The following is a 21351-nucleotide window of genomic DNA, read 5'->3' as shown; positions in this document are numbered from 1 at the left end:
CCCTCCTCAAATACTCTCCACACCGAGACACTTGCTAAAATAGTCACAGTGCCCGTGCGCCCCCCCATTCCTTCCACCTTTATTATGGGGAACTGTGTTGCCATGGATTCTGTTGTCATGGCTACAAACAACTACGCAGATGTACAGGAAGTGCAGGAGGATGATGGAGAAGGGAGGGCCGGGGCGATAAGGGGTATGGGAGGAAGCTTAACCTCTGCGCGGTGGAGATCCAGCAGCGATAAGTCTCAGGATGTAGGGTTGAGGGGGGGTAAGACTGTGGGATTGTCCGTCATTTGTTCAATGACAGATGAAGGTCAGGACAAACCCTCAGAGGGATATGAGAGAGACTGCAGCAAATGTGTGCCATTCCAGGTGCCCCTGTTGTCTCAGAGGGGACATTTCAGAGCATTCTTTGGTCTTAGCTTGAGTGCTAAAACAACACTTTTCCCCTATTTTGAAAACATCTTCCAGTCTGCGATGCAGAAAAGTGCATACGGAAACTCTGCCCACATTTAAACCCTGCACTGCGGACAGATAAAACACTGTGATTCCTTCTCTGTCTGCGCAGCCTTGAAGGACACAGGGTGATTTACACAGGGCAGAAAAGAGTGGAGTTTTATCAGTGTTGACGGACAACTGACTGTTTCATGTGCCCATGCAGGAATGAAGTTTGCCCTGTGTCCTTGATTTGTGAGGCACTGTGAGGTGCTTTGTTCTCAGTAATGTAGAGTAAATCAGTGCTCTCAAAACAAAGCACCCATAGGTGGCACATATAGTTGAAAAACAGTTTGAGAGATGTCACTTCCTGTTGCACTCTGTGCAGCAGTTTGACTGGAGGTGATTCAAGGACAAGTTGGAGAAAAAAATGCCTGTGTGGATGTCTCCTCTGATCAAGAGGAGGTGCCTTTGATATTGCTTCCTCCATGGCACCGCCCTAATGGGGGAGCTCCTCACTGACCTGTTAGCGCAATCGTGGATCAACAGGCCTTATCTGATCTTTATAAAGCTCTGAAAACTCCCTCAAAACCTCAAACCTGGACCACAAAAACAAACTTTTAAGAAAAAGTAGAAGTCATAAAACATTCAACTGGAAAAGAATGCAGGTGAGGCAGATATCTCACAAAATTACTTATCCTAATCAAAATGATTATCTTAAACAATAAAGTTATATTGGAGCACCAAATTTAATTGTGTTTATCTGAATATTAAACTCTGAAGTATCATCTTGAAAATGCCTTGTCTTGTCTTCAAAATGCCTTAATTTCAAGGCACACCACCCACTTTAAGTAGAAACTTTTCATTATGTTGTCTGCAGCTCCACCTTGTGGAATACACACCACGAAAGCTGTGTTAGTGAGTGTGCGTGCAAGTGTCCGAGGCCATTTAGCCAGTTATTTCTTTGCTCTAATTTTCTCTTTCTCTGCCTATCACCACATAGTGTCTTTCCACTGTACCCCTGAAAAATAAGCTTTTCCTCAGCATCTGCCAGAATTCCCCTCCCTCCAATACAATATGGGGTAAATCTGCATCTTCCATGATTAGTCACCTGGCAACTTTTTTAACGGCACAAGTTTACTGGTTTTGTGCTGAGCAGCTCTCAAAGATGGGACTGCACTGCTTGTAGATTCCATGGCGTGAAATTTGTTTAAAATACAAGCACTTGGCTGTTAACACGTCCTACAATGCGGACGCGGTGCATTCAAACAGAGAAGGAAAATCAATGACCCGGCTAAAGTAACAGGCCCACACAAGAATTATTCAATTCAGTTTAATTTATATAGCGCCAAATCATAACAGGGGTTATCTCAGGGCACTTTTCATTTAGAGCAGGTCTAGACTCTACTCTTTATAGTTTTATCTACACCCAATATTCCCCCATGAGCAAGCACTTGGCGCCAGCGGCAAGGAAAAACTCCCTTTTAACAGGTAGAAACCTTGAACAGAACTTGGTTAATGGTGAGCTGTCGTCTGCCTCAACTGGCTGGGTTGAGAGTGAGGGGGGGGGTAATCCTAATAACCTATGTGCTATTTCTTTAAATGTTTAAAATTTGTATTTTATTTATTATTTAGCTGCCTGATTTGATGTGTTTTTGGCTGAGTTCTGAGATTATGGGGTTCATTGCGTGTTTCACACTTTGTGCTCATGGCCACTGTCTATTTCTGTGGTTGCAGTTATGTTTGACTGTCTTTAGGAATGTGCCAGACTGTATTACATCCTGGTCCCTCCCTCAGAAGCTGTGCTAAAGTAACAGCTGATGTCAGTCCTACTTAAAGACACACACACACACACACACACACACACGCACACACGCACACGCACACACACACACACACTGCGCACACACGCACGCGCACACACGCACACACACACACACACACACACACACACACACACACACACACACACACACACACACACACACACACACACACAGAGTCCCTGCTGGCTACGCCCACACTACAACCTGTCTACCATCAGGCAGTAGCGTCAAGCACACAGCAGAGAGCCAGCCAAAGGGGAGGAGGGCTCCTACACCTTCCTCGCCCCACGACATATCAGCACTCGGCCTTAGGGGTCTCCATACCACGACCACAAATCCACAATCCAAGCCGTGAATCCCAGTTACAGCATACTGAGGAAGGGAGGGCAGTTATCTCAGGCTCTCAGCACGCCCATGTGCTTGGCTGAATCATGGAGCTGCACTGTCTTCCTACTGAGACCCCCACCACAGCCAGCTCCTGCTCTACGGACCCACTGTACGACAACTGCCCCCCTTTTGCCCAGCGAGGGAGGGCCAGGGAAAAGGAAATGGACAGTGGGGTCGTGTGCCCGGCTGTAACCAGACTCCCAGGCCCCTGCAGCCCTCTGCCTGGTCTGGCCCCAGCTGTGCCTGAGGTTCCCACAGTGGTCAGTGGGGGAGGGGGGCCTGGCGCCTGGCCAGATCACAGCTACTGCAGCTGGGGAGGAGGCCTGGGAAGACAGGGCAGGGATGCAGAGCACGGTCCAGGCATGAACAGAGCAAGAGGAGAACAGGGAGGTAGCAGGAGAGTTGAGGACAGAGCTCATCTGAACCAGAGCCCCAATCCATCCCAGAGTGAGCAGCACAGGAGTGCTCTGTCTCTGTATGATAACCTCCCTGATGCTGCCACCCCGGACAGCCTCCAGGAGGTTTTTGACATGGAAACAAGTTTCCAGGAACATGTGCAAGAACAGATGTATCAGGCATGGGTCCCCGATCAGAACCAAGGACTGATGGAGGGTGAGGGAGTGAGTGAAGAGAAAAGTCCTTGGTCCTCCTGTGAGATCATCCTCGCTGAGAGAGGTGCCGGTAACCTGGACCAGAATGCGGACGAAGATAAGAAGCGTGAACAGGAGCCAGAGCTGGACTCAGGATCCTGTGGATTTAAGCTGGGGGGCCGCATGCTGCATCTCCAGCTACCACAGTCACCTCACAGCCTTACAGCAAGTTCCCCTCAGGAATGCCCAACTGACCGCCAGGCCCTGTGGCCCACTGCTGGAGCCCGGCACCCAGAGCAGTCGTCCTGGTCTCCCAGGGTACCCCCTCCCGTACCCCTTGCCGACCCCTGTGCCAGTGCCCTTCGCAGCCTCCTCACCAGCCTCCAACAGCAGATAGTCCGACAGAGGGAGGAGTATGAGGAAAGGATAATCAGGTAATTTTCATTTTGTTTTGTTTTGCATTTCCATTTCAAACTACACAGTGCACAAAATCACTTTACACAGACTAGGCACACCATGCAAAAGACAATGTAATCTCCTAAATTTAATGTGCTTTTGCTCCTGGCTTCAGTATTAAACTCTCAGTTCACTGACTTGACTATGAGAAATTTGCAGCCCGTGGTGTATTTCCAGTGAAGGGTAACAAAATGTTCCCAGGCCCAGAAAGTGTGTGTCTAGTCAGCTGTGCTGCCCCGGTCACTCACTTGACTCAGAGCTTCACCCTACATCCTGTTTAGTTCACGGTGCACCAACAGCTGATTAAATTCCTTTAAAGTTTCCCAAAATCTCCCATGACATCTCACATTTCATATGAAGTACTCAGATGTACCATATTTGCTGTTTGTGTATATATGTGTTTTCTGTTGATCCACAAGTCAAGTTAAAAGAATCCTACATTTTGTATTGGTAAATAGCTTATTGGTATAGATTGGAGAAAAACCACCTGTCTGTGTGGTTGACCTCTAGAAACAGTTCACAGCACTGGAAAGAGAGCTAATTTAAGGGGCCATGCTGCTGACCTAGACACAAACACATACCTCCTTTATTACTGATATAGATAGAGCAAGTCTCTGTAAGGTTAGGTGTTGGCAGTGGTTGGCAAGGACAACGGGAAAATTACAATTCCTTTTTGTTTGTCTTTTTAACTACCAAAACTCAGCAACCAACTTAAATGTCAGAGTCTGACCAAGAAATAAACCACTAGCTTTCCCTCATTCTTGTATTTCTGCTTTCCTCCCTGTGTCTTTAACATCAGCTTAGAGCAGAGAAATGAAGAGCTGCAGGTAGAGGTTGTGCGGTTGAAGACAAACCTTGCACAGCACCGGCACTGGTACCAGGTTATCCAGGCTAAGATTGTGGAGTCTGAAAGGGCCCGGGCTGCCGCAGAACTACACAATGCAATGCAGCAGAGAGAGATGGAACAGTTCTTTGACACCTTCGGAGAGCTCAACAATGAGGCCAAGAAGACAGAATACATTGTCAAGAGCTTTTGAAGAATATGTACGGTGTGCGATAACATGAGTGACGTGCGCAAAGTGTTGGGGAAAAAAAAAAAAGTCACAAGACCTTGTATACTAGTTTGTTTCTTCTTTGGCAGAACATTTTGTCCCTCTTTGGGAGGGATTTAAGTGATGTACAGCTGTTTCTTCACTGAGAGAAAATAAGTCACTGATGTCCACTTTATTAGTTGCGTAAGGGTAAAAGATGTTGGCAAAGTGATAATATTGTGGTCATTGCAATCACACAGGACATCTCTGAAAATAAAAGGAGAAACAAACTGAACAAAAATGTGAGATGTACAGTGTATACAATGGAGATTTTTTTTAAACATGTAAACACACAAGATGTTCTGAACACTATAATGCTCAGTCCTTCTGTCCTCCATCTGATTAGATGTTCAGGAGTGAACTGGCCGCTCCTCTGGTCGTTTAAGGCTTGACTGAAAGAATAAGGTCATGGTTTTTAAAAAGGAAAATATAGTGTACAACATGGTGCATAAGTCCTCAGTGACTCTATAGTGTAATATTTCTGCATGTCCATCACACTGTGCAATCAGTTCTGCAAAAAGCAGCTCCACAGTCCATTGCCAAGGTTCACCTTTGAGCTTCAATCTGAAGTTGCAAGGTCCAGATTTTGATTCAGGACTCCACAGTCACATCCTCATTTTAAACCACATGTCTGCTTTTTGTTGCTGGGCCAACTTCCTCCATAGACATTGCCTTTACGGACGGGGTGACTGCTGTGTTTACGGACGATTCAAAGGAGATAATGAAGGAGAGTGCTGCACAGTACATTTGGTAACACATACACACATATAAGCTTACAAAGCAAAAAAAGCAAAAAAAAAAAAAAAAAACAAAAACATACATACATAAAAACATACATACATCATCTCTCACATAGGCTTTCAGAACCAAGAACATCAAGGTACTATAAGTACAAGAACTGACCTGAACGGATTTCTGTTTTTAACAAGAATTACAGTATCTTATAGGCATCATTATTTGTGTTTTACTGCCGTTGCATGTGTTCTACATTATGTCTGATTCGTGCTTAATTTTGTTACTGTCCCAGTACTAATGGAATGGTTTAGAAAAGGAGCAGCTCATGCATTTATCTGACAAGACGCTTGACTTCCATGGGCCTCGATGTGATTGTGTGCAACATTTTGCAAGAACACAAAAATAAACGCTACATGTAACTTTTTGCCTCTCCCAAATTTATAGGACTATGATGTTCTTTTGAAATACACACTGATAGTTAGTACCTTATGAAAAATGGGGATGATTGCAATATATAGTTCTACAGATATGTTGAATTTCTTAACAAAACAAGCACATCTTATCTACTGTATTTGTAATGAAAGGGTCTATAGCCACAATGAGTGTCAAATCTTGACATCTTTACATACAGTACATTATATCGGGAAATAAAACTGTAACACTGCAACCACAACTTCCCCTAGCTGACAGGAGTAAAAGCTCAAAATCCACATCACTCAAGCCAGTTAATTAAAAAACACTGTGCAGAAAGCACCACTGTGGAGATATGAAATACTGCGAGCTAGCTAAAGGATCGATCAAACTTTGGATTAGTGTTTGATCATCAGATGAACATCGGACGGTTGGTGCAATCGACTAATGGGAAGCTTTTGTTCTTATCGGCGTAACATGCATGAGAGCAGCTGGCAGCAGTGGTCTATGTTCAGTGCGTGTCTGCTCTAATTTGATGACAATAACCCCTGGTCTCAACATAATATTCGCTAAAAAAATAAAACTATTAAAATACAGGCATACAGAACAAACAACAATCCTCCACCCTCTCCTGGTAACCTGAAAATTAATATGGATGCATACATCAATATACTTGTTCAAGTTAAACAATATCCACAAAGAAGAGAAAGAGAAACCTTTGACCCAACAAATAATATGGATAGCTTTTAACTCTAGCCAGCCGTCCAAAACAAAGTTTGAAGATGAAGAGGATCAACAAGATCCACCAGATCATACAGGGAAAGAAAATAGAAAAATAGACCTATTCATTGAGGTTAAAGGGGGAAGAAGGAAAATGCTGAGGACAAAAAATTCCAAAATGGGAAGGGAAGGAGTGTACACAAGTAAGGAAGGTGATGGTTGACTGACATTTGGATATTGGGGACTGAGGCAGGCAGACAGGCAGAAAGATGTGGCCATGGACTGTGTTCACTGACTCTCGTCCAGCGGTCCCGTCAGTGTGTCGATGCTGCTGCTGTCTGTGTCCGAGGCCAAGGTGTGCTCCGTGGACATGGATGAGATGTCGTTGGCTGAGGAGGACTGGGAGGCTGAACCTGACACCACATCTGATACAAAGATACAAAGTTTAGGAAGTTGCAAAAATAAGAACAATATTTAGACTTGATACAGTGGATTTCCTATGCATTTTAGTAGAACAGATTTGACCACTATGACATATTTAGGAAAACTAGTCTTAAGCTGAATCTACACCACTCCTTACAGTGGTTTGGTACCCAGTATAGGTGATAATGAATATGGTGCATGTACGTACCTGAACAATCCTCTTTCATTAGACCATTCTTGTTCCTCTCTTCCCAGTCAATCACCTCTTCATAAATGAGTTCTTTGGAGAAAGAAATAATGTTATTACGTCATTTATTTCCTGTCCTGGACGCCGTGTTTAGGAATGATTACACAGTATTTTGTCACATGGAAAAATGTTGCTTTGGGATCTTTGTTTTATTTGCATCTAACTGAAATGCACATACCATTCTGGAATCTGGATTTTCATGAGAAAAGTCAAAATAAATAATGGTGATTTTTAGCTGTAACTTCCAAGTGCTTTGGACAGTTCATCACGTGAATATCTACATATAAATATAGAGGAAAGATGATCTTAAATCAAGTTTCCGGTAGATTTTATTAAAATGTAAAGGGAAGTTAAGCTGCACTGCTGATATGTTTCCCTAGAGGGCAGTGCATCCTACCTTTCCACTGCTCGATGGTGTGCTCTCTCTCTTCCAGCTGCTTATCTGAAATCTGGGGAGGAGGCTGTGAAACAAAGAGAAATACATGTATCACAGCAAGGTCACACACAACCACTGCACTGATCAAGAGTTCAACCACTGAACTGTCTCGAGTGGAACAATTGCCTCACCGCGTCGGCTTCTGCAGGGTCGTACCACACGTGAATGTAGGGGTGGTTGAGGGCTTCTTCTACGGAGATGCGGCACTCAGGGTCAATGACCAGCATTTTGGACAGCAGGTCCCGTGCCTGACCTGCTGTTATGGCAACAGAGGAAGGGCAGTGTTACTACGGAAACAGGCCTACGACATTACTTCATTACTGCAGTCTTCATGGGAACTGATTACTTCCCCTTGCGGTGTTGGGTAACATCTCTGGGAATGTCAAGATTTGTTCTGTTGTTTCAGTGATGTGATCTCTAGCTCTTAATGCCACAGATTAGGGCAGAAAAACGTCTGACCTGCATGATCATTCTCTGAACTAGTTATGTAAGAGGTCCAGTTTTCAGCTTCTGTGTCCCTGTAATTTTGTTGGTAAAATGTCTTGCTGCGTCAATATACTGCAGACAAATGCCATTGTTTTACTAAAACCTATGCATGCATCTGTACATACAGGTAGGTGTCCTTGGTAAGAGATTTAGAAAGTATTTACACTAGGAAACTGTGACTATATTTACATTTGAAGTTGAGTTAAACTAGTCTATTTTAGTATCCAAAATTCTTACTCTTCAGTTTGTCGTGCTCTGAGTCAGAAGGAAAGGCCCAGTCAGGGAAAAGCTCGGCAAAACTGACGCCAGGATACTGTGGCTTGTTCATCACATAGTTCCGCACAGTCTCCATAAGTCGGTTCATAAATTCCAGACTGGGTGTGCCCAGAACCTCAATCACCTTATTCCACTGGTCGATGTCTGGACAATGTGCTTGTTATGGAAAAAACCTGCTGCATTATCGTCATGTACATATTTAAGCAAATGTGAAGAACACATGAAAAGGCAAAGAATCAAGTGAGAAGTACATGAAATTGATGCACTTTGCAATCCTTGTCAGTGAGGAAAATAGCTAAAAAAAAAAAAAAAAGGCTAAGCACCGCAAGAAGGCCGCCAACTTTCAGTTGCAGTAAAAAGGTATCACTTCCACAGATGAAAACCAGTCTATCCAAGAATTACACTGCGCCCTGCATCTATTCTCTGCTACTCAGGTGTAAATGGACAGTGCCACTGAGAGGAGCTGGTGAGTGAAGAGGTGACTAAACCCATTAGAAAAACAGAGAAATGGCCAATATAAATGCAAATGATCTGTTTCAAACAGTTTCAATTTGATTCCCTCAATCAATTAAAGGGGATTACAGATATCTGGACAACAAACCCACTGATTAACAATCATTGATGAGGGCAGGAAACACAGACAGCTCTCTGTTTAAGATGAGGTCTGCTGGAAATCATTACTTGTCCCGTTTAACAGATAATGCACAGAGGGCATAACGAGGGAAACGTCTCGACAGTCGAGTGTGAAGGGAGAACCATAAGACAAGAAAATTGTCAAGATGAATGATATATTTTATGCCCAATGGAAGTCTGATGGGGGGTGAAGGATGTGGGACAGATATGGTGAGAGCGGTGAAGGATACGGTCGGTGCCCTGGAAGATGACGCTGCCCTTTACCATCTCTCCCATGATACACCCCACTGACCAGATGTCCACTGGGAACAGAGAGCATACAAGCAAACACAAGTACACACACACAGACACACAAACACAGATAAAAGGTACTAAATAAAAATGATCAGATAACATCAACCACATAATATAATGCACACTAAATATACAGTAAAATGACATATGGAGGCTGCACAGATGAGTAACATGCTTAATGGTTTAAACTTGAACAACAAACATTGAAACGCAGAGCACCAGCTCTCAATATTCTGGTCTATCCTGTAGCTGTGCCATGGCCAGATGTTTTCATCATAGTCATCTTCAGACTTGCTTTCTTTTCTCTCTCTCTGGCTTGGGAAACAGCCGCAGCTTTCCAGGCCTTTCTCCTCGGCTCTGCTTATCAGTTTACACAGCTGTTGCTCTCTCCCTCATGCTCCCTGTGTGTGAGTTTGTGCACTTAGCAGAGTAGGATGTAGATTGTCTCTCTTTCTCCCTCTCTCTCTCTCTCTGAGTTGACTGTTGGCTGTAGAGCGTTTATACGTGGCAAACAGCCATTAACTCCTCTCTTCCCTCGGTTTCCCTATCATTGAAGCTGAAAGCTCTATGTGCTCAGATAATGGCCCCAGACCACTACGGAGGACTTAAAGTCAAGTCTTCGCACACGATGCATAAATCATAACTTAAAACTTTGCCCAGGTCACACTAATCATTGTAGTTATGCTCTTAACTTGGAAAAAGACTTTCCTGTTAGATTAGGTCACAGAAAGGCTTCATTAGTCCTTCCTGTATGTAATCCTACATCTATGGGATGTTTCATGCATATGTTGTGGACATGTGAGACAAAATAGTTCATTTGTAGCAAAAATTCGACAGTTTGACAGATTTAGGTATCTCTTCAGTGATGACTTCATTCCAGTGATTACAGTGGATTTATTGTTGACTTGCATGGCTCTCTGTAGAATATGCTCTTGGCTGTGAAATAACTGTGTAAAAATACACTAATGTTTCTAAAACTTTTTTTTCCTCACTGGGATATGTTCTAATTAACTAAATTAACTTCTCTTGATTTAAAAAACACAATAACAGCTACGTCCCCTGAGTGTCTTCTGTTTCCACGAGAAAAAACAACTAGTAAGCTTAAGGAGACAAACAAGGAAGGATACAGTCCTTTCCAGGAAAGAGGATTTTGTGAGAGATCATTTCAGCCATTATGCAACCAACCGACCACAGGTCCACTGCAGCAGAGTAGTAGCATAATAACACATTCACTGTCACCATCAATGACCAATAAAACCATATTTGATAACCAAAAGGAACATGACTGGATCGAAGACTTCTGACTGTGTACTGTAGGAAGGATTCTAACAATTGAACACTAAACAGCCTGCACCATCTGTTCAGCTGCGATATGCTTCTTTGCTTACTTGATTGCTGCCGTGTATTATAAACAATCAAGTCTATTGGACAAACTGTGTAACCTTAAACTAATCTAGATTACCTAATGCTTTCCACCGCATAATGTTGTGTGGTATATTTTTTTTTTTCTGATTCAAATAAATGTATGAGAAGCCGGTATCAACCGATAATGATGGCTTGCTCCACATTGATCCACAGCTACTGTGATTTTTGTAGTGAAGCTTTGAACATGGATTCTCTTTCCCTTGGTATTCCAAAAGTTGGATAACTGGTTTAAAAACAACATGTGGCTCCAGGGAAGTTTCCCCTTTGTTTTAAGCATCTGTCATTTCTGAATTGTTATTCATTTCCTTCCTGTAAAAACATTAAAGTATTACATTGGTATATAATGTCATGTTAATCAAATGATCATAATACATTTGTTTATGCCAAATCTAAAAATATACCATTTGGTAAGAGCCGTTCAACTACTGTTCTAAGACTGCTTCTTAGGTATCCTGCTTACCATTCTCCTTATACTTCATGCCCAGAATGACCTCTGGGGCACGGTAATATCTGGTCACCACGTAGGGGGTCATCATGAAATTAGTGCAGGCCGTCCGTGCCAGGCCAAAGTCCAAGATCTTCAGAGTGCAATCTGACTTCACCACAATGTTACTGGGCTTCAGGTCCTGAGGGGACAGAGAATCTATAAATCTACAGAAACATACACACACAAAAACATCACCCTTGAGGTATTTATTTCTGTACAGAAGGAAGCTGGTGGAAGATTAGAAAGGACTCCAGTTATTTTGGAGGAAAGTATTGCATTTAGACAACTGGACCAAAAGTTAAATATAGTTAAAATTCTCTAATGTTTAATGTTACTGTTTCACGTTTATAAATATTTAGGGCTGAATACTTGACTAAATAGCTAAGTAATGAGCAAATGAATTCATTGTTGGTTGTGGTTACAGGTGCCACAGGTCATGCAAACAAACCTGAAATCTTCAATCATAGTGTATAATGACATACTGCTTTTGAGTCTTATATTAAGTCATCCTTTAAGACACTTCTGCGGTATTTAAAAACATTATTGCCTGCCTCATTAACTCCTATGCCCCCAGCACAATTATTCCTTGTCCGTACCCTATGGATAATGCCAGCAGAGTGTAAGTGTCTGATGCCACAGAGGATCTGGTAGAGCAGGTAGGACATCCTTTCATGATCCAGGTCCATGTGGATCACTTGGCAAAGGCTGGCATCCATCAGCTCCATCACCAGATACCTGAGAGGGGAGGGAGGAATGAAAAACAGTTAAGTAGGTATAAAAAATATGACGGAGCGTCACATGACAGGAAAAACAGACACAAAGAGAAAGAAAAAGTAGTTAAGAAGTACGTAAAGGAACAGTGGCAAAAGCAACAAAGCAATTAAAGTAGAGAAAGTATATAAAACTAACAGAGCAATAGTGGAGGCTGAGTAATAAATAGAGGGATACACGTTAATTGGAAGAAAACACAAAGACAAAGTAGTTGCTTCAGCTAAAATCTCTTAATCCTACTGAAAAAGAAACAAAAGAGTAGATTGTTACAGCCAAAAACATTCCACTGCCACTCACAGATCCTGGAATTCCTCCAGGGACTTCTGAGGCGTGAACACATTGATCAGACGGATGATCTGCAAGCAGAAAGACAGGCCATTAGTCCACTCTGTTACTCTCCCATCTACATCCACTTCAGTGTGGCGAGCTAGCCAACTGAGGGCAGAGCACTAAGAGGGTTTGTCTGGATTCTCTCACTCTGAGCAGGAAACTTTATCAGAATTGGAGAGAGCTGAGTCTCTTTCTCAAGTGTAGTTTTTTTTTTTTTTTAATTTAAAAGACAATCAAGGTGCTTTAGGCTTTGGCTGCCAGCCATTTCTTCTGTCCTACTGCAAATCAAATCGGAAGGAGAGTATTTTTAACTCAGAGAAGATGTGAACATAAATCTTAGATTATAAATTTGACTGTCAGCAGTTTTTATGACCCTACCACCCTTTATTATGACTCCATATATCTATATCAAACACACATTCCAGCAGGCAGAGAAAAGGGTTCTGTATGAAATCATCATAAGTCTTACATTTTTGTGGTTGACACATTTGAGCAGCACCAGCTCCCTGTAGGCCCGCTTAGCATGGGTCTGGTTCTGGAAGGGCCGACACAGCTTTTTCACAGCTACAGGTATACCGAGGACTGTATCTAGAGCAGAGCTGGTCACACACGGTACAGAGGAGGGAGCAGCCAAAGACAAAGGGTGAAAATAAATGCATTTTAAAGAGCAAATCTGAGATTTTTTCTCTCCTCACTTTAAAATCTACAAGGTGAAGCACAAAGCAAATGTACTATTACTCTAGTCTATTGCCCTGCTAGCAACATGAGAATGCTGAACTGATCATTACAACATTTTTGCTATTTTTGAAACCTTACCAGTAGCACAAGCAAATTTCATTGCAATGTAGCTATTAGAGCTTGTACCCAATGCTGGAATTTTGGCATTAGGGGAGAGCTCAGGAAAAGCTCATGAAGTGTCCAAAATGGAAAGGGCTCGTTATGAATGGGCTCATGCCACCTATAAGGTTGGATCCTACTTGTGAGCAAGTAGAAATCTTGCCTTCATAGTGGTACCAGAAAAAAGTGGAGTGGGCTACCATAAACATTAGTAGGGCCATAATATCCACAGCAAATTTCATGGAAATGTTGCCATTAGCTTTCTTGATACCTTTTCATGGACCACCGTGTTGTTCAAGGGGAAAATTTTGAACTCATAGTGGTGCTTGACGAAAGCTCAGAGGTTACCCACACCACTGTAAACAATCCTCTGGGGACTTGGATATCAGTTTTAAATGTACTCTTTATTCCCCTGCTGTGTAGCCAAATAAACCCATAGAAATTTCTTTTAAATTCAAGTGGAAATCAAAAGATACCAAATACTGAATTTTGGAGAATGTGTATAAAATCATACAAATGACATTTTTTATATTTCCATTTAGGGTAATGAAGTAGCCATAAAGTCTAGGGTCAAAATATTTCTCTCGGTGCAAACATCATATAGCTTCAATAAAGAACAAGAGAAAGCTAATAAAGAATATACTGAATATGTGATATTGTAAGATAGTGTGGAGTAAGATGATTTTTCTTAACCTTGAAGCTACTCACAGGGTAGATTAATGGAAACCTAATGTTAAGGGACTCATAGTTATCAAGATAGACAGACAGACTGACTACATGACATTGCCATGATAGTCCTTTTCACAGCAGACATTTTACCTTGTAATTGTAGGAAAAGCACAGTGAGCCAGCTTTCACAATATCAAGTCCCTGAAACCAGAGGAGCTTATTTAATTCAGCCACCCATTATTCTATTATTTACACCTGTGCTTCTCCTTCTTATAAGTAGAAATATCGACAGTGAAAAAGGCCTATTAGGGTCCACTGCAAGCAGGACATAAGTTTACGTTACTCGTGCAACAACTGATTTAATTATCTCATTAGGAGGAGTCAGGTGTTAACAATACTCTGGGCTGGTGACAAAATGAGCAAAAGACTAGTAAAAGTACAGCCTCTCACCAAACGATGCCCTGAGCCCCAGAGCCGATTGCACGGAGCTGCTGGTAGCGCTTGAGTACAGTGAAGGTGGAGTCTCCCACCTGAACACTGTAGAACTGGCCCTCTGCCTCACTCATCCTGCTGAACAGTCAGGACCACCGGCACTGTCTGCAGGGGGTCAACAACACACACACACACACACACACACACACACACACACACACACACACACACACACACACACACACACACACACACACACACACACACACACACAGAATGGTAAACATGTTACAGCACTTTATGAAGTCTACATCAGTGCAATAAGGTTATTACACTGTAAAGAAACCTGAACCCTTTTTTTTTTCAGTCCACTGAATCACTCAAATGATCCTCCGTGAATGGCAGGGCCTAATATGGTCCCACCTGTCAGTCCCTGGCATCTCTCCCTTCATTTTCAGCCCAGTCTAGAGCCAACGAATCTATCACTGCTTTCTGCCCAGTTTGTTCATCTGACAAAGGTAACAGTGGGCCAGAGTTGAACTCGAGGCTGTAAATGCTTTGGCAAGTGTGTAGTGAAGAACAGAGGCGGCTGACAGCTTGGAGTTCCTGAGGCTTACTACCATCTCTAAACTCAAGCTGACACACTCGTGCTCAGCAAACACACACATAACACACACACACACACACACACACACTCATGCAGACAGCATTAGGCTTGAGAATGCTTATTATTCTTTGATCAGCATCAAGCTTCACTACAGCACAGGATGAGCACATGGTTATTGAAACATGTTAATAGATGTGTTATGTTAATAATGTTTATTAAAAAAAATATAGCAGTGTTAGCACTGATTCCTCAGGCAGGAATATGAGGAGGAGGATTATTCTGTGCCAGGGTTTGTGTGTGTGTGTGTGTGTGTGTGTTTGTGTGTGTGTGTGTGTGTGTGTGTGTGTGGGCGAGGACACACAATTGTGTAGCTATGCAACAGCAAGCAGTCACGGCTGTTTGTCATTTCCTCAGAATACAGCCAGAGGTTAAATGGACTCTGATATTTTAGCCTTTTCTGTTTGACAAGAAGCAAGGAAATGAACACTCACTGGATGTCATGGTCACAGAGACAATATGCTAAAAAAGAAAGAAGCAGCAGGGGAGAGGTTATGATTGAGTGGAGCTAGAAAAGTCTCAAGCTCAGCTTTGACAACATGGCAGCATAGAAAACAACTGCACTGTGAGAGTAGTGAGCAGCCGTCAGTTGACAAACTCGACTGATATCAACCTTAAGTTTGAAATGATCAGTGGAGTGATGGAAAATTATTTGTATTATTGATGTAAATTACACATTTATTATACATTATTACACATTTAAGTACACTGAAATGTTGCGTATTATCACATTAAAAATGGTATTTGTTGCTTTTCTTTCATTCATATCAAAAAAGACTTAACAGCAAGCAAAGCTGCAGCCAATTCTTATCAAAAGATTAAATTAAGATTTTTGTCTAAGGAAAAATTATAAATTATATAGACATACATACACACACACACACACACACACACACACACACACACACACACACACACACACACACAAATATATACACACATACACATTTACATATATACATACATATAAGTGTATATATACACACACACATATAAATATACACATATAAATATATACATATATACACACATATAAATACATATAAATATACACACACATATATATATAAATTCAGACAGGGCAACAATAAACTCTGAACATTTAATGGTGAAACTAGCATTAAATGTCTTGGAATGGGACTTGGAGTAATTTAAGAAAAATATAAAGTACATACCTCATTTTATAATTGCATATTACTTGCCCAAGTTTTTGGTCATTTACTTTTTTTAAATAAAATATACAGTATATATAAAATTGAATGATATTAGGAAATGGAAAAGATGGCATATAATGAACTGCTGCTCTGAAAATGCTTAGATAATTGTCTAATAATGTTTATCATGCAGCAAAGTCTCTCTCCATCTTCACTGACAAATATTGCTCGTAGAAAATAAATTTAAAAACAAATGACTCAACTCCACATGATCTCTCATGTCCCCTCTTCAAACAAAAACATTAGCATATGCTACCACAAACATACAAATCCTCCCTCATACTATCATTCATCATTCAATTCATTTTCATTACAACTACAGTAATTTCCCTTGTTATTTTATGCATCGCAGTAAGGAATTTCCCACCGTACTTATGTGATTGTGTTTTCTGATCCCACACAGTCTCTGCTTGTCATTTTAGTTTTTTGTATTCTTGCCCTGTTGGTTGGTTCTGAATTGTTTGTTTCTTTTATAACCCAGATTTTTTTTTTCTTGCCACCCTCTCTCTTTTCTGTGTTGCTTTGTAAATGAACGAACACCGCAAAAAAAATCTGCCTTCAGATGTAGGAGATGTTTGCCTGCAACTGCACCATTACTCAGATGAAAAATGAATCCTTCTCATTACTATCTACTTTCTTCCTATGCCTCCCTGGCTTTTTCTCCTTCTCGCATATACATCCAGCTGGCTCCGTCTCACTACACCCAAGGGGAGAGCTGCAAAGACCTTCACTTTCTTCATGCTTCTCTCACTCTTTCCATTGTCCTTGGCTTTGTCTTTCTTCACTGTTCTTTTATGCTCCTGACATTCCCTCACTCTTGTGCCCTTTTCTGGGTTTCTCCCATCTTCCTCATGGCCTCCTCAAAGATAACCCCACTGACGGACTGAATGGTACTGACAGTTATCTTTTTGAAGAATATTATGATTAAGACATGCAGGCAGAGCTTTCCCCACTTGATTACATAAATGGATAAAATGCAGGTGCAGAGGAAACATGCTGGCTGTGGTCAATTAGAATAAAGTCTCCCTTGACAGGCAAGCATAGATTCTAAGCCACAGATTCAACACAGTACATAAACACCTTGTGCAACAAATATGCAGCAACACCTTTCCGTCTGGGAAAAATACAGACTCTGCTATTTTAGCTTCTTTGGTTAACAGAGAATATCGGTATTTTATCTTTCTACCTAAACGTCTGGTGAGCTCATTCACAACACACACCTCAAGGTAAAGAATGCTATAAAGGGGCCATTAATCATAACCGAAACCCATTTCAGCAATAACAAGCACAGCGTATGTACAGTATTTCACTTGCTGTCAAGCTAGGGGCGACTGTAGACTAAACGTACTGTAGACTCAGGACAGATATACGGAAACTGACGGCGAACAACTGAAATTAGGTGAAAATTGCATATAAGCTCAGAAAGTCAGACAGACACACAAACAGACACCTGTTATAGTTCTGGCCAGCAAGCACAGAGGAAGACCATAAACCAACTGTCAGACAATTAACTGTTTAATAATGATCATGATTTTTGCTTCAACAATTACTCAAACCTGATCAGTCACAATAAACTTACAAAAAAACTCCCACAAGAGTCTCCTGATCACAGACACGTCCTGAGAGAACGCTGTGACTAATTAGTCTCTGCTTCTCAAACACCATTAAGGCTGCATGCCAGAGCACTTTTACTGCAAAGACAATCTGCCAGTGTAATGTAACAGTGTTTTCTAGATAGAGCTGGTTGCTTTCTCTTAGGGAACATTATTGATTCAGTTTCATTTATAGTTTACCTAAAGAGAAAGACTACAGATCAAGTCTTGTTATAAGTATTTTTTTTGTTCATAGAGCCCAAAAGAAATTACATTTACTTAGCCGGCACTTTTTTTCCAAAGCAGATTCCACCATACACATAGATCTGGAGCAATTTGGGGATCAGTGTCTTGCTCAAGGACACTTAAAAATGGAGACAGCCAGTGACTGAACTACCAACCCTATGATTAAGGACCGACCCGCCCTGCCAAGATACAAACTGAGCTACAGTTTTCACACAAACGTCACCATCCTCAACTCCAAGCACATCATCATGAAGACTGTCCAGTTCAGCTCAGTCCAGCCTTGGGGTCTGACGTGGCCGTGGCTCTCAGTTGGGAGCTGGATGGGAGTCAGTGAGCTGGCTCTGATTTTAGATTAGCATGGCCTGAAGACTCAGCATCTCAGCCCGATGTAGCAGAGTCAGACTAAACGGACAGCAGGGGCGGGTGAAACTACATCCAGGCTGCTGCTGCTGCTGCACTAGAGATGTCTGTTGAGGCTGTAAGACCAGTCTCTTTAAGAGGAGGAAGCATGCTAAATATGTGTTAATGGAAAAAGACGCAGGTAGCACCACAAACATTCCTGGCGTCCTTTCATGTGTGCACTGTGTATGTGTGCGATCCCACTGCACGGTTGGCTAAAACAACCCGTGCCAACCTGGTTGTGCTTTGACATGCTTCAGATTTTAGCCATGACAGATTCATCCCGTGTACACATTGCGTCTGATCTGTTGACAAGCTGAAACTTGCCTCTGACATACCATGCCACATAAATTTGATGGCGGTGAAATATAAAGCTGTAGCTTTCAACACATCTACACCTGCGTTAGCGGCGACCGTGGTATTGGTTTGAAAAAAGGGAGCACACAGAAATGTCATTCATTTGGCTAAATGTACATCAGCCGTCAGCGTGGGTCTGGGGGAAACCACGTACACTGACAATCCGATGATATAACGCAGGTTTAAAACTGAGATTTGAGATTTTTTTTTTTTTTTCTCCCCCCCACACGCAGCATGTCTGCTATAAGATACACACAGACACACACTCAGAGGTATGAAGTCACCACACCACGGCCGCAGCACCGCTGGCTGGCCCTCGGTGGCTTAACACAGTCAGAAATTATCGCTTCACACAGCTGAAGTCACACTAACATAAACGCCGGTTCAATCACCCTCGCCGTTGGGAGGATACAAAGTGACCGAGGCCTACTCCCCCCGTCGTTTTTCACTTCTGTGAGCAGCAATGCGGTAGTCGGGCCGGGGCTCGACTGAGAGCTAGGACGGACCAACGGACGGCAGAGGAGGCGGCGGCGGCGGCAGCGGCAGCAGCAGCAGCAGCACCAGCACCAGCGAGACTTACCTTCTCCCTTCGCCGTTCCCAGGGCACTCCCATGCATCTACAACACAGATGAAATACACTCTCTGTCTTCCAGGTACAACCGAGGCCCGGAAAAGTTCAGGAGAACAACCGGTCGGCTTGTCACAACAGATAGACCTGCCTCCGGCTCCTAGCTAACTCCAGCGGCAGCGCGGAGGGACGGGTGCGGAGGAAGGCAACGCCACAACAAGCAGACAGCTAGCATGCGGGTGACGTCATCACGCAGAGTTTACGTGTGAGCAAACTTTTTTTTTTTTTTTTTTTTTTTTTTCCTCCACGGAAACTTTGTGGAAAAACTTTTTTATTCTGCATCTTGACGATTTAAGTGTCGGTATATAAGATTAGTGGCGGAAAAAGTAGTCAGATCCTTTTCTGAAGTAGCTAAAGAAATAATAAATTACGAAAAGTCCTGCATTTAAAATACAGAATTTGTCTATTTAAAGTATCAAAAGTATTTACACATGCAGCAGAGTGACCACTCGGCGTTATATATTATGCTATAGTAGCCTATTGGATTATATTTTTAACGATGCGCTCAGCGGTGGAGGAAATATTCACATCCCTTAAGTAAAAGTAGAAATGCCACTTCGTAAATATAATCCATTACGAGTAAAAGTCCTGCATTCAAAAATGTTACTTAAATAAAACTATATCACTATAATAAGGGAAATGTACTTAGTGCAGAAAAATTCCCCCTGTAAGTGTCATTATTATTATTATTATTATTATCATTATTATTAATAATATTATTATCATTACTGATGCATTTATGTGTAAGCAGCATTTCGAAGTGGCAGCTGGATGTTTGGAACTAATTTTAATTATTCTGTGTTGGACTGCAGAAAATTATTATTTTAATTATCTATTTTCATTCTAGTTATTAGTTTCATGATGAAATGATTGATTTGTGAAAAAATATTATTTGTGAAAATTCATAAAATAGTGAAACATGCTCTCACAATTACCCATCTAAGTTTTTTTCAATTGGCTAATTGCTTCAGTTCTACCTGTACATACTTTTGGGATGCATACATTTAGTTTATACCAAAGCAGCTGGAAGTCCTCCCCACGTAAAGCACAAGTACTTCAAAAGTGTGCTGTATTTACATAAAAGCACTTACAGTTGTTCCACGACTGTATACAATGCAGAATTATGGCATACTGATTTGCCAAACTATCCAGCAAACATAGTAGTTCCAAAAGATAAGGTCTTGGGGGATAATCAAGCCTAAATAGCGTTTATTCTATTGTGGATTTTAAATATTGTTAACTGGCTCTCCATTTCTGTCTGTGATATTGTTTAACATACATGAGACAACACAAAAACATTTTTTTAAATATCCCAATAAACCGGTGGTAATAGGTTTAATAGACCAAAATCTGATATTCCTTACTACAACAAACGCTGGCAGTGAGGAGAAATTAGGAAAGGATAATGGCACACTTTGAATAGAATGCTTTATCTATTTATTGATGATAGCGCCTGTTTATGTCTATAAAACATACAGTATATAATACAATCATAATTACAGATATTTAAATCAATTCCTCTCTTTAGCCCCTATAAAATAAAAATCTGATAAATACAGAATGTTGTAATTACTATAAACCCCTACAAATGGCTGTCATAACAAAAGTATTATTAAAAATCACGGTATATCATTTTTTGCTACCTGACTGCTTTTTAAATAATTCTCATGTATACCTATGGAAATGCTCCCCCCTATGACAGGAATAACTAAGGTTCATGTTCTACCATGAACTGACTCTGGAAACTGCAATTTTTTAAAACATAGTAAACATTCAATATATTTTAAATTAAAATGAAATAATAAAAATGAAGCAGAAATATGTAAAAACAATCAAGTAATAATGTGACAGTTA

At 41.5% G+C, this 21351-nt stretch overlaps 2 protein-coding genes across 2 annotated transcripts; one reads left to right on the top strand and one right to left on the bottom strand.

The window, feature by feature from the left end:
• Nucleotides 1-2531: 2531 nt before the first annotated feature.
• On the top strand, nucleotides 2532-5600 carry LOC120785434. The gene is made up of 2 exons (XM_040120153.1): nucleotides 2532-3672; nucleotides 4494-5600. The coding sequence occupies exons 1-2, from the start codon at nucleotides 2693-2695 to the stop codon at nucleotides 4729-4731; spliced, it is 1218 nt and encodes a 405-aa protein (XP_039976087.1). The 5' UTR covers nucleotides 2532-2692; the 3' UTR covers nucleotides 4732-5600.
• Nucleotides 5591-19561, bottom strand: mapk9 (mitogen-activated protein kinase 9). The gene is made up of 12 exons (XM_040120152.1): nucleotides 19450-19561; nucleotides 14416-14562; nucleotides 12929-13058; nucleotides 12427-12485; nucleotides 11955-12093; nucleotides 11332-11497; nucleotides 9383-9454; nucleotides 8481-8663; nucleotides 7889-8013; nucleotides 7719-7782; nucleotides 7283-7354; nucleotides 5591-7076 (listed from the first exon to the last, which is right to left on the bottom strand). The coding sequence occupies exons 2-12, from the start codon at nucleotides 14529-14531 to the stop codon at nucleotides 6940-6942; spliced, it is 1263 nt and encodes a 420-aa protein (XP_039976086.1). The 5' UTR covers nucleotides 14532-14562; nucleotides 19450-19561; the 3' UTR covers nucleotides 5591-6939.
• Between the last annotated feature and the right edge of the window lie 1790 nt (nucleotides 19562-21351).

This window comes from Xiphias gladius, chromosome 23 (assembly GCF_016859285.1).
Source record: "Xiphias gladius isolate SHS-SW01 ecotype Sanya breed wild chromosome 23, ASM1685928v1, whole genome shotgun sequence".
Classification (NCBI taxonomy): Eukaryota; Metazoa; Chordata; class Actinopteri; order Istiophoriformes; family Xiphiidae; genus Xiphias; species Xiphias gladius.
The sequence above is the reverse complement of the archived record's forward strand: the minus strand, read 5'-3'. Positions and strand labels throughout refer to the sequence as shown.